The sequence below is a fragment of the Anas platyrhynchos genome, chromosome 1 (assembly GCF_047663525.1).
Source record: "Anas platyrhynchos isolate ZD024472 breed Pekin duck chromosome 1, IASCAAS_PekinDuck_T2T, whole genome shotgun sequence".
NCBI lineage: Eukaryota > Metazoa > Chordata > Aves > Anseriformes > Anatidae > Anas > Anas platyrhynchos.
In genome coordinates this window covers 150,951,767-150,967,081 of record NC_092587.1, presented here as the reverse complement: position 1 = coordinate 150,967,081, position 15,315 = coordinate 150,951,767, and the positions used below count along the sequence as shown (strand labels likewise).

General features: G+C 34.9%; 1 protein-coding gene across 10 annotated transcripts in view; it reads right to left on the bottom strand.

Annotated features, from left to right (window-relative positions):
• FGF14 (fibroblast growth factor 14) overlaps window positions 1-15,315 on the bottom strand; it is a 410,317-nt gene that overhangs the window by 89,081 nt on the left and 305,921 nt on the right. For all 10 annotated transcript variants that reach the window (XM_005014874.6, XM_027443782.3, XM_027443761.3 and 7 more), the window contains one exon: window positions 10,640-10,743. In XM_005014874.6, the coding sequence (XP_005014931.1) occupies window positions 10,640-10,743 (104 nt within the window). The remainder of the gene's footprint in view (window positions 1-10,639; window positions 10,744-15,315) is intronic.

The window sequence follows — 15,315 nt, the reverse complement described above, 5'->3', positions numbered from 1 at the left end:
CAATTCTGCAATAAGTAAACAATTCCATGGTGAATTAGGCAATCACATCTCTTTTGTGGAAAACTCTAGGTCTGAAGCTGAGTACATCTGCAGAGCTGCAAAGAACCAATGTTCTGTTTTTATGTTGAAACACTGTTTTCAGCTTTGCAGCCACAGCTATGCTAAAGGTTAAGTAATATGATGTAAAAGTTTGGCAAAGCTGAAGAAGCTTTACCAACCCATGAATAAGCCAAAGCCATTTGCAATGTAATGCGCTATCAGAAAAAGAAATCCACAGGTGCACTGCAGGAATTCAGTGTTCAGCTTTTTCACAGAATCACAGAACTATAAGGGACCTCGAAAGATCATCGGGTCCAGCCTCCCTGCCAAAGCAAGTTCCTCAGAGCAGGCTGCCCAGGTAGGTGTCCAGACAGGCCTTGAAGAGAAGGAGACTCCACAACCTCCCTAGGCAGTCTGTTCCAATGCTCCGTCACCCTCAACATGAAGAAACCCTCGCCGTGTTTCATTTACTCAAAGTACAGGATTTTCCTGTAGACCCTGCATATTAAGTCCAGAGGTTTGTGTTTTGGTAAGTAGTAGTATCATGTCACTTTTTATTATAAAATATTTAGTGACAAATGTATCAGGAGAACAGAATGTAGATAACATTAACAACTGAATTCAAATGTGATGGGGTGAATCACCTTCTCAACCCTTCTCCAAAGCTTTTAGTGCAGGACTCAGGTTTTACTGCTTTTTTTCTAAAGATTTATGATTTCTCTTGAGATGCCCTCAAGGGGAGACAGTACTTCCCCAAGGCTGTGTTTGTATTCTGCTAAAAAGCAAGAATCCTTGTCAAGTCAACAGGAATCAGTCAAGAGAGCTTCTCATCTGACAGTGAGTAGAATATGTTGAATAAATATTGCACAGTAAACCTCACCAGTTTAACCCTTGCAAGAGGGATTCTCACAAGTAAATCCAATAGTTATGCCAACACCACTACCACCACAGTCAACAATCATAACTAGCAACACTTAGGCCAACACTTGCTACGTCTGAAAATTTCAGAGTTCTCCAATATCCAGACAATATTCCAGAACTTTGACACTGGGACTTTTATTTGATTTAAGATGCGTTTAATTACACTTAGCTGTGGGTGAAAAGCATCCCACCACTGCTAGGTATTTTTCTGATGTCACATCACAGATATTGCATGGTCAAGTAACAAAAAAGATGGTTTACGTATGCTTCTCCCAGAACTCTGCATGTGTCTATCTCTACCCAAAACTCCCTCTCTGAGTACTGAATAGTTTCCCCGAATGAGGGAACAATGAGGGGGGAGGAAAGAGTAACACTTGACAAAGAAAAATGTCAAAAATAGATTGTAAAGTCTATGACACTTGTCTAAATGAGTACATGTGGTAACAGACTATCCATTAGGGAAAGCTGCCAGCAGAGAGAGTGGAGGATTGAGAAATTTGACATGAGATTCTAAGAGACCTGACTTTTCCTATAACTGTGTAGAAGTTGTTACTGGATACTTGCCTTCATAGCCAGTTTTGTATGAATAGATACCTGACAATCAGTCCTAACACATCTCATTAAACTGCAAAGAAACTTTAATCAGCCAATAATCAAATTTAGCTAAAGGGAGGAAGGAAAAGTGGTGTTATCCCTTCTGAGAGCTTTACTTCCATGGGAATGAGAATGCTTCAGAGACAATCCCAGTTGATTCTGTGGACATATTATCCACAGTCTATCACAGAGTCACATGCTGTAATGACATGTTGGCACATGCCAGGCACAGAAATGGAGGAAAAGCCATGGAAGCAGCCTCTGTCTTTGCCAGCATGCACACGTAAGTCTATACACACCCTAGGACAGATCCCAAGTTAATACTCTGTCAACAAGTGAGGGACTGTAAAAACTAATGCAGAAAGCGTCTATGGCTATCATATTGAAAATAATACTTTCCTTATAAAACAGTGGGGAAGACTACCATGGCTTTTTCATCATTTGGTATTTATAGAAGCATACATCTTATACAAAACCCTACTGTATAGTTTTGCACATATTTTACAGAATTGTGTTGCAAAGATAAAATGATACATTAATAATCACATACTTGTGCCAACAATTTCATGTTATAGGACATGATCAGTACGTTACCAAGCTCTCTGAAGTTAAAGAACACTTACATAGCTTTCCTTAATTACATAGGTAAATACAACATTTTCCTCTTTTATGGATATATTTATGGGATACATTATACTATAATATTATGGGATATAAATTGAATATTCTGATCCAGGTAGTTGAAAGTTTTATAGATTTTTTTTTTTTTTTAATAATTTCAGAAAGATAATACTTTTTTTTTCTTGGGTAAAGAAAGCAGAATTTTACTTTCCTAAAGCCATTCTTCAGCCTATATTAAATTTTTTTGAAAATAAATGTTATATTTAAAATCTCACAATTCGTTTCTGTTCAACCATCTTGATGTCAAGCCATATACCTTTTAGAAATAGACCTGAATAACAGAAAATTCATTAGCTAGTCAGCTATGGCAGTAATAAACAGCACCATATGTGTCTAATTGTTATTTCAGTCCACACAGAATTCATTTTTATTTCTTACCTAAAATCTTCAAGATGAATTGAGAGGCCTTCATTACATCAAATTTATTATGGAAAGCATTTCAACTAATCATAAATCCATCTACAATTGTCTTCAATATTTAAAACATTAATTAAACAATAATGGAAAGAAGTAGTAGGTTTTGATGAGAAACATGCTGTTGATAGCTTTCTAAAACCGGAAAGGTTTTTAAAATCTTTGGTAGCCACTTTTCATACTTGAATGCAACATTTAAATAAGATTGAATAATAATGAATAGAAAATTAGAAAATTTGAACACAATCCTTTTGATATGCTTGTGCAGTGACAATTGCCAGAGAAATAAAAGAATAAAAGGGAAGAGGGGCATTGAAAAACTATATGATGCACAGCAAAACAGCATTCAGCATTTGGGATTACAGACAAGCCTGAATACTTAAATTGAAGGTAAAGAAACATCCAGAAAAGTGTAATTGTATTTATGTAACAAAACAAGCATTGGCCAAAGTACAGCGAGGTTACCACAAGACACAAGAAATGCTAGAAGCACAAATTTGACAGACTAGATTAAGCTGCTGGTCCATCAAGCCTGTGCCCAGCCTTTGGCTGTGAACCTTGTGCAATAATTTAGAGGCAAACCTCTCTCAGTGCATCTACAATTAAGAGATGCCATATATTGAGGAGAGCATTCCTTTTGCTTCCTGTGTCAATCACCTTATTTCCTGAAGCATGAGATTAGATCACCCTCATTTTAGCATACCTACCTACAGGTACTATTCCTTGTCATAGTATTAGTTGAAAAATATTCAGCTGTAGCTTCTAACTCTGTAAACTTCCATGCTTTGACAAGAAGTTTAGATGAAAAGCTTTTTAACCTTGATGCATTTACTTGTATTGCATATTTTTGTAATCTTAGGAAAAAAAAAAAAAAGAATATATATATATCAAGAGATCTTTGCATGTGCATGAGTGTTAAATGTGGGAAAGGAAAATAAATATTTTAACCAAATATGGATTTTTTTTTTTTATTATTTTTTTTTTAGAGACTAATACTGTTAATCTTGTAAAGGATACTGAGGACCTCAGTGAACAGGACATATATATTTGACTTAAGTACTGAGAAACATCACTGCAATTTTTGAGTCAAATTGTTTTATCCCCACTACAGCATTTAAATGGCAGCAGGGTGAAAGAGCTGCCACAGATGAAGCCAACATAAAATACTGTGTTCTTTTCTAGTTCTAATGATCTTTGTTGTATATTTAAAGTAGCATACTTCTACTACATAAACTTTATGAACATTTTTGTACAGTTCTGTTCCATTTAACTGTGCTATTTCTCCACTTTCTTAAATCTCTGCTTAACACGGTCTCCTTATATCAGACTCATTCCATTCACCTCTTTCCTTCTCATTTCTCTCCTGCCCCATCAACTCTCATGCATCTGTGCATGCCTCCTTTTCCCTTATCTTGTGTGACAAAACATTGTCTTAAGCACATTCAAACCAAAAATGTAGTGAAAACCTAGCACACTGAAAAAAACAACAAACAAACAAAATGGACTTAGTATGCATTTTGCACCCCTTCTCTACTATGTAGCAGGGACATCTGACACTATCTTGTACATTACAACAGGACTCTGTTAACAGTTGTTCCTTAAGTGGCACTGTAGTATAAATAAATACATTAGCAATTTGCTATATTTATTTTTGGCAGAGAACTTGAGAGACAAATTATCTACCTCCAAACACAGATATAAATAAGTATAAACCATGCAGATGTTTTCCTCCTTCCTGTCACTGCATCTCAATTCCTTCTGAAACATGTTGAACTTTTTATTTATTTATTTATTTATTTTAACCTCCCAGGCAGCACATCCCAACTTACAGAACACATCCCCGAAATGTGCTGTTTAACATCCTCTCAAAGAAACTTTTGTTATATAAAGCAAGTATAGATCACCTTCCCATTGATGTCAAAGATAACAGGCTGTGTAAATAAGTTACTTATACATAATAGAGCACTTCAGTGGTAAATGCTTAAAATTAGCTGATGCTTCTTGCATAAGATCTGTGTGCATACACAGTTAAAAACAGCACTGTTAACATAACGAGTTTTCAAAACCCTTTACCACAAGCAGTGATTTTCCAATAATTAAATTCACCTGATTTCCCCTCCAAAGCATGCCACAGTAGTTCCAAGACACAGATAATGACAAGTGAACTGGGGTCCAATTCCTGTCTTACTAAAGTCAACATTGGGATGTAAGATTGCTGGAGAAGGCTGAGAACCCAATGCAGAAGACACAAGAAATAAAATTTTATGTTTCTTATTGATCACAGCATTATTACAGGAGTCATTCCATTCTGATGTGCTTACATTCACAAAACCACAAATACCTCAAAAGCAGCAAGATTTACCTTATTCAGTATTTTTTCTGACTCTTAACACAAACACCTGCCTCTAAAACTGTACAGCAAGCTCATGTTTGCCCACATCTCTCTACACAGATGTATCTTAACTATTTCTGCCATACCTTGCATGATGTGGGAGTGGTACAGTCTCTGCCAAAACATAGGTTTCAGCACTGTTACAATGTGACAAAACAAAAACAACAGAAAAATGCAATTTTGATGCCACATTAAGCTCTTTTTAATTGTTCTTTTGAAAAAATATATGGACTTTAGAACATCGCATTTCTTCTTTGATTATGCCTAGTTTAAACTTCACAGAATCACAGAATCACAGAATTTCTAGGTTGGAAGAGATCTCAAGATCATCGAGTCCAACCTCTGACCTAACACTAACAGTCCCCACTAAACTTCCTTTTGTTCTCTTTATTATTATGTTGTGTGTATCTCTGAACATTCAAATTACTGCACATGCTAAGCATTAGCATTCCAAAGCACAAATAAAAGCACTATGAAAAGCTACAGAAACTTCTTTTTCATTTGACCTTGTTTAGATACTAGAAATATGTATCACTTTAATTCGCTTTCTTTTGCATGCTGTCTGTGCTCCCGTCTTCATCCTTAAGGTTGAAACATTCTCATCAGACAGGTCAATTATTTGGGCTTAAAGAAATAGTGGAAATATCAGAACTGAGAAGCTACTGAAATGTCAGGAGAAACCCGCAAAGACTTTTCTTTCAGGTGAGAGTTGTGATATAGCAAATACGCTTCACAGTACCAGGTATTGACATTTTCTCTTTCATGAAGGCTCTCACGCAGACTGACATCTTACTACCACAGAAACACTACCTAACCAACACCCTCAAAACCATGTAACGTGACTGCTCAAACACAAACCTTCATCTTACAAGAAGATTACTTTGTAAAACAAATATTGTGCTGTCTCTACTTCTAAAATACTTTATAAACATTTTGTAACAAGAAATACAGCCATGCCTTTCCATTTTTCTCTGCATTTTTCTGACAGTCTTCCTACTGTCCTGTACCCATAACAGGAGCCGTGGAGGTGCAGGTCAGAACTCCAGCCTGACAACAAATTAGAGGAGGTGATACAGTCCAAGAAGACTCTCATATCTTCATTTTAGTAAAATAGGAATTATAAAATTGACTAACATATGTTTTACCTCAGTTCATCCCGTTCCAGCAGCATAAAGTGTTAGAAGCAAAAGAAGAAGCTGCAGCCCCTGCCCTGAAAATTGAGTTAACTTTTTGCAGTCATTTGATCAAAATTAACATAAAAATCAACAAATCATCTGCCACATATTGTAGGGCCATCTTCTGCTGCACACAATACCTTTTTCTAATGAGCAATCAGAAGTGTCTGCGCTCATTTTTTTCAGTGTATGGATCCTGTTCCACTCCTTTTGATTTTGACAGGCTCAACCCCTGAAATAAAATCTTATCTGTTCACCGTTCCCAAAAGTGAGATCAAAGTGAGGCATATTTTTGGAGTTTAGCATGAAAATTCTAAGCCAAAATCTTGCTAGTAATTGGCACAGTTCTTTGTTGAACAGTCTCCAGTTTCTCCAACTAGTTTTCATAGTGATAAAGTCACTCATAAACACTGACATATTCATAATTCACTAATTCATCTGAAATAAATCTCTACTTTGCTTTATAATACTCATTGTTCACTAATTTAGCCAGAATTAGAAAGCTGTCTCTAAATAAATTAATTCAAATTATAAGTGGATATACATATAGTATAGACACACAAAAATAATGTTGGATTCAATAAACCCAAGCTTCAAAAAAGCTGAGCTTAATGAACAGTCTCTGAGTGATAACCCTTAAAAGTGTAAGGAAAAAAAATAAATAAATGAAAAGGCTCTTTTTCTCATATTCAATACCATTTAAAATAATGAATTATGGCATTATAGTAATTCCTTTAAAGTCACGGAAAAAATAGGATTTTAATTTTTGTTAAGTATTTTCTCTTAAGAATTCTGCAAAGTCCTGTCAAACTCCAAAGATCTTGCTTCTCCTTTATTTGACAAGGCTTTGATGTTTTTTTACAGGGACCCTGACTTGATCAGTCCCCAAAGGACAGAATACAAATCTCAGCTGCTGCAGCAAGCAAAACAGGTATGAAGCACTCTTGAAACTGATTTTCCCACACAATTTGTTGTCCCTCCATTCCTACTCTAAAAAAGAAATGTCGTGATAACACTTGTCTTTGATATTTCTTTAGCTCTTTTTTTTTAACCTAGTTCTAATTATGTGAATTAATTGAGAAAAGTCTTATACAAATATGGCAGAAAAAAACAAACAACAACAAAACAAAACAAAACAAAACAAAACAAAACAAACAAACAAACAAAAAAAGTGAGAAAAACAAGGGATTCCGAAACTGGCAAAAAATATATATAATATATATATTATGGTTCCTTTATATACATAAAGGCAAGAAAAAATTGCAAATCTGCCTATGACAATCTACACACAAAACTGGTCTCTGTTACTGCACCTTCATTTTCCTCTTACTGAATACCTCATATCAGACAAAGTTGGATCACACATAATACCCTTCCTGTCAGTGTTGTTGCTTAATTAGTCAATATTATGTGAAGCTTATGATAAAAATAATTGAGCTGGCACTTCCAGCCTCTAAAGAGAGGCATTAATATGTAGAATATTCTCACAAACTACAGTTTTCATGGACTGTGAATGGAAAAAGACACTGAGACATTCTCCAGAGAAGGGCTATACATGACTTCAGTCTCAATTTAGAGAGTACAGATACTGCTTAGTCTGTAGCTTCCATTTTTGGACATATTTATAATTAGTTGGTAAGATATCAAAATACATGAAAGTATTAACAAGTGCTTCTATTATTTCACACATTTTTCAATGATGTCAGTTGTCATACCAAACTTACTTTGAGAAAACCTTTTTTCTCCCAGCCTCCCCTAAATAACTAAGGGAAAAACACATAATACATAGCTTCTGAATTGCAACAGATACACAATAGTGACAAAGAATAAAAAAATAGTAAAATAAAATATAATAATAATAATAATAATAATAATAATAATAATAATAATAATAATAATAATAATAATAATAACACAACAGCAAAACACTAAAAGAAAGTGGTTAAAAATATTTTTCTGCAAAGGACACTATTTAGAATATTCTGCATGCAGTATTTTTTCATCTTGATCCCCAGGGAGAAGGTTTTATTCTTTCTGATGCTTTGTCTTCTATGCATTTTCAAATGCATTAGGCTCTAAGCTGAACATAGGCGATTACTAAGATCAAAATATATAGTTATTTTTTTCAATGCATTAACATGAAACTATCAAACCTGTATTACAACACTGATATTTTGAAATTACTACCTATAAATTTGCATTAAATTCCAGAATATTAATAGATTTCAACTTTGACAAAAGTATAAGTTGAAAATCTTTTGTAGAAATACCAAAACCAGGCCTTCCACTCAGTTTTTTGATGTCTCTTCTCTTTGTCACCTTATGGGCCCCTCATCTTTTATTCTCTGTACAAGGAATAGTAATCAGTACATTCCAAACACATACATTTCCTTACCTCATACAAAGTAAAATGACAGATCGAGACACTCTCCCAAGAAAACTTTAAATGAAATATGTTAAAAACAAACAAATAAACAAACAAGCAAAAAAACATAAAAACATCCACAGAACAACATTCAGAGGTGCTTAATGAGTTTCGAGTAACCACAGGAACATAAGAAGTCATTAAGTTCAAAAGTCTTGCCACCAGTGGCAATTAAAAATACACAATCTTGCAATACGTTATAGATGGATTACATTTTCCATTTATATCATCTTTTATTCATATCCACGAGACTGTTCACCACCTAAGTAATATGTATTTCTCAATATATGAATATATGAAGATGATATAGGAATAAAGCAATTCAGATTCCCACTGGTGTCATGGAAATATCTTGTTAGATGCTTTAAGGGTCACATTCATGTCTATTCGAAGTTTGGATCAAGCCACCTCTCCTTATCTTGCTTTGTACTTTCCATTCTTTTCCCCTCCCCAGATGACACCATTCATTTAACTTGGTCTGTCTCCAAAATCATATACAAGCACAGGGGACCCCAGATTTTTTTTCGTATAGGGCCTCTCCTTGCACAGTAACCTGCCAAGAAACTGATACATTTTCTGAAATTTATAGTTCTTTCTGAAGGAAGAAGAATTAATTTCAGAAAGTTTTGGGCAAGAATATACTCCAACACACAACAAAGTACTGTTTATCATACTGAAGTGAACTCCCCACATAAAGTGTTGGAACTGAGAATTCAGAAGAGCATTAATGCTACCAGATCTAGTTTTTGTTTTGTTTTGTTTTTTCTTTTTTCTTCTAGCTTTCTTCTGTCATAAAATATTGCATGTCATATGATGTCTTCCTCTGATAGATTTTTTTATTATTGTTTTGAACAGAAGATAAAAAGTGTTTCAGATCATGCTGCTCGAGTTTCCAACAGATATTTTACGAGCAACAATTTTCTCTTTGTCTTGACATTGACATTCAAGATTAGTTCCATTTTTTCTCCCTAATTAAGTTTTCCAAGACAATTGTATTTTTGAAACAAACAGAATACTTTCCCTGAGGGCATCAGAAACTTAATCTGTCCAATTTCCTTTCAATGGATATTGAAAACAAAGCAGTGCATTGTAACTCAGTAGGGAATTCAGTACTACGTGACGTAAGAAAAAGAAAAGGTACTATGAAAATAAATTCAACATAGAGGGCAATGAAAATATAGTCATGAAAAATCCTTTAAGACACCTTTTTAAGACTTGACAGAACTGCCTGTTCCTATTAAACTTTGTCTCTCTTCTAAGGGAGGTTAAGACACTAAATTTACACAAAATTGAGGATTTTCATATTCATAACAACACACTGACTGAATAGCATTAAATTGTTTAAAATAACCTAAAGGATCAGATCAAATCAGTTTATATAGCAGTATTGCTTATGACTAGATATTTTTTCTTAAAGTTTGATTGTTCTACAAAGATACTGTCTTTCACAGAACTCATATTTTTTCTGACACATGACAGAAAATAATCCATTATGCTAAGAATACAGTTATAAGATAAAGATAAACGGTAAGGCTGTAAATGACTTTTTATATGGAATTTATAAGTCTTATCTTAAAATAAATATAACTGTTGTAGCAGCTTTTGGATTCTGAACAACAAACCCTTAAGAAAATAATTGCAGATCTTTATTTCCAGATTCTGGAGAAATTAACTGAAAATAATAATTTGTGTTAATAATTTGCATGCAGCCAGTATAGCCTACCAGAAAAAGAACTCTGCAGAAGTCTTAATCAGTACTGCTAACAGACACTCTCATACATGAGACAGTAATTTCTACTACACAGTAATTTCTACTACATACAATTTACAGATGTACATACAATTTACATAAGTACATGAGTACACGGGTGTGTGTACCATGTGTGTAGATAAATATAGAACACTACAGAACTTCTTACAAGTGACTACACATCGATGTTACGGTGTAGATTTCAGCTTCAGCTGTGCCTTTCACACAGAGTTCAGAAAGGTACTTACTGATGTGTAGAGGAAACCTTCACCATTTAGGGCTATATACAACCCGGTTTTTACGCCCTGGATAGCAACAACTCGAAGTCCCACTGGTATAAGGTTGAATAATGCTGTGAAGAAAAAAACATGACCAGATATGATCAGATATGATTCATAGTATATGAATATACTATGGTTATTAAAATATTTTAATGAACAACATTGATAAAAAGAAAGACAGGTCTTTCCTTCTTTTTTTTTTTTTTTTTCTGACTTTAAAATTAAAACTATTCAGAAAATATTGTTTTTAGTAAAGTTAATCCTTAAAATTAAAGCCTAAGTATCTATTTAGCAGTAAGTCCTGCAATATTTCAGTATCAGGTACGAGTGCCAAATAGCAAATACAAAGCAAATACAAATACAACCACTGCAGACACAAGTATCTCAAATGATCTGAAAAGAGTCAGAGAGAAACATTTCCTTCACCAATATAAATGGATCAGACTGGCAATGCATGTGAGATACCCTGAAGAATATATACCTTCCTGATTCAGGCAAATATATATATATTTTTATTTTCTTAGGCAACTTTATGTTACCAGTTTAAGATGTACTCTTATCAAGACTGCTTTTAAGGGGTCGTGATTTGAAGTCTAAAAAAATTACTTGGTTTTGTGAATGGTATATTTGGTACAAGCCTCAGGTAGCTGCTTGTCCTACTTCAGGAAAGCACTGAAATATATGTTTGACTCTGAAAGTGTATTAATATTGAGTTGAATATAAAATGTATTCAAAGGCAGAAGTTCTGGAAAATCATTCTTTGAATTAAAAAATAGATAATAGCAGATACCCTAGCATGATATACACCTCTGTAACAACAAAAGCAGACACAGCTTTGATTCATCTGAAAAATACTAGTGATGGAGAGTTCACTACAACAGAAGAAAAACTGGTATAAGTAAATTTTACTTTCAATATATAAATTCTATATCAAATCATCTTTTTTAATTACAGAAGAATGAGCAAGGAGATTTGAAAAATCTACTTTCTCCTGAAAAACAAACAAACAAACAAACAAACAAAAAAAACAACCAAACAACAACAACAAAAACAAACAAACAAAAACAAAAACAAAAAAATCACAGAATCATAGAATGGTTTGGGTTGGCAGGGACCGTAAAGATCATCCATTTTCAACTCCCCTGTTATGAGCAGGGACACTTTCCATTACACCAGGTTTGCCAAAGCCCCATCCAACCTGGTCTTGAGCACCTCTAGGGATGAGGCATCCAAAACTTCTCTGGACAATCTCTTCCAGTGCCTTGCCACCCTCAGAGTGAAGAATTTCCTGCAAATCTAAATTTCCCCTCTTTTAGTTTAAAACCACCAGTCCTGTCACTCCACTCCCTGACTTAGAGTCCCTCCCCATCTTTCCCGTAGGTCCCCTGTAAGTACTAGAAGGACACTGAGGTCTCCCTGGAGCCTCCTCATCTTTAGGCTGGACAACTCCAGCTCTCTCAGCCTTTCTTCATAGGAGACCTCTCCAGAGCTCTGACCATCCTCTGGACCCACTCTAACAGATACATGTTCTTATGCAGGGAGCCCCAGAGCTCAATATAGTGGGTTTTCATGAGAGCAGAGTCAAGGGGGAGAATCACCTCTTTCAACCTACTAGCCTACTTCTACCTCACTTCAACCTACTTCTTCTCACACAGGATACAGTTGGATTTCTGCATTGCAAGCACAATACAGTTGTGCATTGTAAGAACAAGAAGCTAAATGGTATTTACAATTCAGATCTAGAATCACAGCCAGAAGATTACAATATTCTTCAACAAATCTTTTAGACTGCCCACTGCATACACTGAAATTACCTGTGTTAGAAAAACGAGACACAGACCAATTCTTGTTCTAAGAATTATGCCAGCAAACACACCTATACTAATTTTACTAACTCATATCAGGAAACCAAACACAAAGCACACATCAAACAGTCTCTGAAGAAAAACCTGGATGTGCCAGAGCTCATGCTGATCAGTTTTTCACTGTGGATGAGTCATGGATTCACAATTACTTGGATGAAAACCAGAAGTGCAACCACTGTGTTAAATGTAGGCAAAGATAATAGTTGTACCAAGCCAAGTCTCAGTAACACAGTAATACCTACATTAAGTTCCTCAAACTGTAGGAATAGCATCCATAAGTGCAAGCAGAAAGTGTGCACTATGAGGCTACTTGTAATTAGAATGGCAGTGGTAAAGCCCAAATCAAGAGAAAAAGGGCAATATGTTTGCAGTGGTTAAGTGTGTTTTCATAAAATGTGAAAACTCCTGGGTCATCTAAGGACATAAAGTCACAGATAAAGCTGATCAAAGCAAAAGCTGATAAAGCTGATCAAATCTTTACAACTGAGAAAACATATGGATACACTATTATAATTTGAAGATAGAAGTGGATGGAAAAAAAAAAGGAAGAAAAAAAAAGAAAAAAACACCCTTTCCTCAGCAACAGCAACATTCTCTGGAATATTCTCATGTACAAAAAGACATATAGTTCCATAAGATTTTTTTTTTTTCTTTTTAGGAAGTCAAAAAGTGAGCCAGAAATTGTCATGGCAGCTGTAGAAATAAAATTGTATTAAAAAAAACTCTGGAACAACAGAAAAGTTATGGAACAGAAGTTTCATACAAACAGAAAAGTTATGGATTTGCAAAGAAAAATAGAAGAGATGAAATCACATAAGAATTAGCACAAATATGTAGTATTTGAATTTCAGTAATTTCTGAAAGTCTCAGTCATGTTAGGTTTTTACTGGGCTGGTCTCTGTAAAATACTGCATACAAACAAGATTCCCTCTCTAATTTATAAAAGATAAATGTAAACCAGTGAAATATGGTAGTAACAGACAAGATATCCTACGAGTATATAGGTTAAGCGCTGCCTGACTTGAAGACTTTCAAATGTTCAATATAATTTGTAAGTTTTAAAAAATAGCTATTACCTTCAAATGAAATGATGTGAAAAACAGAAAAACCACTATACAGGATAGTGTAGGGTGAGTCTGTCACAGTAAAACTAGGTTTTGTAGCGAATTTACCATCAGGCCTTTTTACTCAGGCTGAAAGGACCAAGAAATAAATGAAACAGAAATGGACAGAGAGGCAGTTAATTTTGTTTTCTTTCTAGAAGAAAAGAAATTCCAGGATATACCTGGATATGAGCACCCTATAGACGCTGGGCAGCAAATATTTAGGGGATGTCAGGAAGAAAAAACAAATATTTTTATTATGAAAAAGGTGAACACACACACACACAAAATGAAAAGCTAGTGAAAAATAAACTTAAATCACAGAGTTTCTGTCAAAACTTATGGAATGTACACTTCATTTACTACACTACCCATAAAAAAATAAAATAAAATAAAAAAGCAGAAATAGGAAAAAAAATGGAAAAAAGAAAAAAAAAAAACACATTGAAGAAAAATTAGTAGCCTGTAACATAGTAGTGTTTTATGCTACCTATAAAATTACTGGAGTGCCTTATAGATGCTGGTGAATTTAGAAAGCAGTGAGGAGGCGACATAATGTATCTTCTACTGCCACCAACTATTAATCAGAGATAGTATGAGCTGCTGTAATTAGTGTAAGACCATAAAATTTTAGAGTGTGATATGAATTGCTGTAATTCTGCACATACCAAATATTCAGTATTTACCACAAAAGCTTTCAGACTTTGGAGAAAGTAGGGAGGCTAGTCTACTATTGATTGATAAATGCTCAGCAATGTGCTTCACACTGAGATCAGCAAAGCGTGCACCAATAACGTAGGGCATGTGATTTTTACATGCTCTGAAGCTGGCCAAAGGAAAATCACCTTCCTCCACAGCCAGGCTGTGCCATACTCCACACGAGCAAGACTTCAGTGTCCAACTGCAAATTTCAAACCTTTCTAGGATTTTCTTGTGTTATCCCCCACTCTAATAAGAACCTGCCTTATAAAAGCAGAAAGCTTTCCACAGCTTGCTGGCTTATCAGATCTGCACAGCCAAAGCTCTACTCTTACCTAAGTGGTGGTAAAAAAATAATTATGCCCCTAGCTTCTGTCTGTCTTTTAGACAATCATCCAAAACCAAAAATAAATGGGGAATTAGGTCCCTGAACATTTTGATTTTTCTGAACCTAGCTCAATGAGTACACTGATATGCTGAGAGAGACAGCACTCTTAATCAGTCAAGAAAATACAATTCTGCCCTGTACTCAATTCTCTTATGCTTAAGTATAAACCCTGGTAAATCCACCTGCAAATAAGAGGCGGGAACATCAGGGAAATCAAGGGAACCAATAGACAGAAATGGTGAAAGTAAAACACTTTCTCCTCCAAAGCTCTGAGCCTGTGCAGAGTGCCTTAGCTCTCTTTTGCATTCCATCTAATCCATGATTGTAAAGCAGATGAATTTACTTCCTTTTCTTATGCCTGCGAGCCTACTTTCATCACATACAAGATCAGAACATGAAGGCAGAGGGCAGTCAACCGCAACAAATGGCCAGAAAAGAGAAAACTTTTCATTGTTACTCTTTTAGGTATCAGGGGGGAGATTTGCTGGCATTAATTTGAGTTGGATTCTGATCATCCAAAAGTTTTAGCCAAAGCTATAGTAAAAGCCCTCTTTTTGATAAGTAATAAATCCTTCCTTTACTTGAGCA